Source organism: Penaeus vannamei, chromosome 30, assembly GCF_042767895.1.
Source record: "Penaeus vannamei isolate JL-2024 chromosome 30, ASM4276789v1, whole genome shotgun sequence".
NCBI lineage: Eukaryota > Metazoa > Arthropoda > Malacostraca > Decapoda > Penaeidae > Penaeus > Penaeus vannamei.
The window spans coordinates 12770752-12773251 of record NC_091578.1 but is presented as its reverse complement, the minus strand read 5'-3'; the positions used below and the strand labels follow the sequence as shown (position 1 = coordinate 12773251).

Here is a 2500-nt window from a genome sequence, read left to right as displayed (position 1 = left end):
CTTATTCTATCCTGTGGCCCCGACCAATGCATAATCATCTCCATGGCCCCGTTCAGTGTATTTCTTTTTTATTCAGCTGTTACGTTACGTTTATCACAAACCTATTTTACAAATCACTAAATTGACATTCCTAACAGAAACATCTTATGCTAGAAAATATTATCGAAAGTCTAGGAAAAGTGTAAAAACGTGAGTCAGGTAGTTGATGACATAATAGTGCTTCAGAAGCCATCTTGTACAAGCAATTACTTAATTAAACCCACTGAGAATGGCACGTGCGCACATGCCATATATATATGTGTGTGTGTATTATTGTGTGTGTAGGTGTGTGTGCATATATATATATATATATATATATATATATATATATATATATATATATATATATATATATATATATATATATATACATACATATATATATACATACATACATATATATATATATATATATATAATATATATATCTGTGTGTGTGTGTGTGCGTGTATGCGTGCGTGTGTCGTGTGCATGGGCGTGTGTGTTATACATACATACATATATATATATATATATATATATATATATATATATATATATATATATATATATATATATATACATATATATATACATATATATAGAGATAGATAGATAGATAGATAGATAGATATAGATATATATATAGATATAGATATATATATAGATATAGATACAAAGATATGAGCCATATCTATACTGATTGACTATAGATATGGCTCATCTTGAGTGGCCAAATTAAGCAGTAATCGACCTTTCTCTCAAAAGACCATGCTGCTGCAATCCAGTAAATTAATTAGGTTTTATTTCTTTCGTTACGCGCGTACAACGACGCACGTATCCTCAGACACGGAATGGGCCAGTTTGGGCTCGTGGGCGGAGCGGGCCGCTGCTCTTTCATTCTTCCTCTCGCGATCATGGCTGATCTTAAGTGAGCCTGTACACTTGGTGGTCTGCAGGTCAGACGGGGTTCGGTGAAGGTTAATTTTAAGTTCCAGCCATATTGTCTGAGAATGACTTTATCCAAGCAGGTGAATGTATCCACCTTTTCTATTTTAATATCAATATTGGTCTACAGTGTATATAAACCGATGGTGGTATAGTGGTGAACATAGCTGCCTTCCAAGCAGTTGACCCGGGTTCGATTCCCGGCCATCGCAAGCCATTAGAATTTTAAATGTTGATAATCGATATGATTGTAAAGATTATGATACTGATGAAAATAATGTGACTGACATTCGTGATCACAGGGCGTTCCCTGCTTTGGGTGGAAACTGGTCTCTACACGGGATACCACTATTGTTTCTCACGAATTAGTTAACAAGACAGGAACTTTATTCAGTTATTTGCGTTCATTCATAAGTATATAATGTAAATAGAGTTAAATAAATTGATAAGTTATTTTTTATTTAATTTTAATTAATTAATTAATCAAATAAATAAAATTAATGTAAATATGAAAGCTAGTGATGTGCCCATACCTCCAGGAGGACATGAACTTACTGGAGTTGAAAAATGGGTACATCCCGGGTTGAAATTCATTTTCTCCCCCTGATTCTGTTTTACCAAAATAGGTCCTCCTGGTATGAAGAGAAAAAGTACCAGGGGCTTACCCAACCCCTCTCCTGCAAGTCACTGATTAAAGTGACATTTTTCTCCCACTATGGTTGTATTTGCGTGCCCGACATTGATAAATGAAAGGCTCTCTCGCGTTTTGAATTTCCCTCTGTTATCGATGAGGGCGAGTCGCTGGTCACGTGACGTAGAAGAGCAAAGATGGCGTCCGTAGCAGAACCTCTCACTCTCCAGCAAGGTAAATTTTCGTGTTTTGGGGCTTCTGCTGTGGGTTTGGTAGACTCGAGTATTATGCATGAAGTCATTTAAGATGTGCCCGAGTGCGTATATAAGGGAGAAGGTTGAAATATGCGTTTTTTTGTACACCTGTTACCTGTGATTTCGGAAGGAGGCGTATACCTTTTTCGTCTTTTTGTTTTTGTTTCCGTCTATCAACTGAAAGCGTTTAATTTATCGTTTTATTTACGGAAATGGCGACGATGGGAAATGAATAGCGTAATCACATATTGATTAGGATTGTGTTAGGGGAATGTCGTTCCTCATTGATTATTAATAAGATTGACCTGCTCAGAAATTCAAGGTAAATATTAAAGTAAATCAATGGTAAAAGGTTAAGGTAGTCTGTAAAAAGATGTAGTTTCAGTGCCATGCAGCCATAAGGCACATGGTAATCTTTGCATGTAATGGACAATAAACAAAACAAAAATAGACCCATTTCATTTGCAAGTCATTAAGAAGAAAGTTGCGCAACACGTAATACTTTGGTATCTATTTACTGGAAAATCTAGTGACACTACCATAAAGAAAGAAAAAAAACTACACTCACTGGTACTTAGAATAATCTGCAAAGGCAAATGATAAATAAAAATTTGAAACTGGGAATATTAAATTTTTGGTAATTTTCTGT

General features: G+C 35.1%; 2 protein-coding genes and 1 non-coding gene across 5 annotated transcripts in view; 2 read left to right on the top strand and 1 right to left on the bottom strand.

The window, feature by feature from the left end:
- Positions 1-1543, bottom strand: part of LOC113806115 (neurofilament medium polypeptide) — a 7262-nt gene extending 5719 nt beyond the window's left edge. Inside the window, exons 1-2 of the mRNA XM_070143303.1 lie at positions 1500-1543; positions 856-1035 (exon numbers count right to left, since the gene is read on the bottom strand). Of these exons, the coding sequence (XP_069999404.1) occupies positions 856-1035; positions 1500-1543 (224 nt within the window). The remainder of the gene's footprint in view (positions 1-855; positions 1036-1499) is intronic.
- TRNAG-UCC (transfer RNA glycine (anticodon UCC)) lies at positions 1107-1178 on the top strand. Its single transcript has one exon. It is a non-coding gene; the product is annotated as a tRNA-Gly (tRNA).
- A 175-nt stretch (positions 1544-1718) lies between the features above and the next one.
- The window catches only part of veli (L27 and PDZ_signaling domain-containing protein veli), a 12473-nt gene continuing 11691 nt past the window's right edge, over positions 1719-2500 (top strand). For all 3 annotated transcript variants that reach the window (XM_027371729.2, XM_070143074.1, XM_070143075.1), the window contains exon 1: positions 1719-1831. In XM_027371729.2, coding sequence (XP_027227530.1) covers positions 1795-1831 — 37 coding nt within the window. In that variant the 5' untranslated portion in view covers positions 1719-1794. The remainder of the gene's footprint in view (positions 1832-2500) is intronic.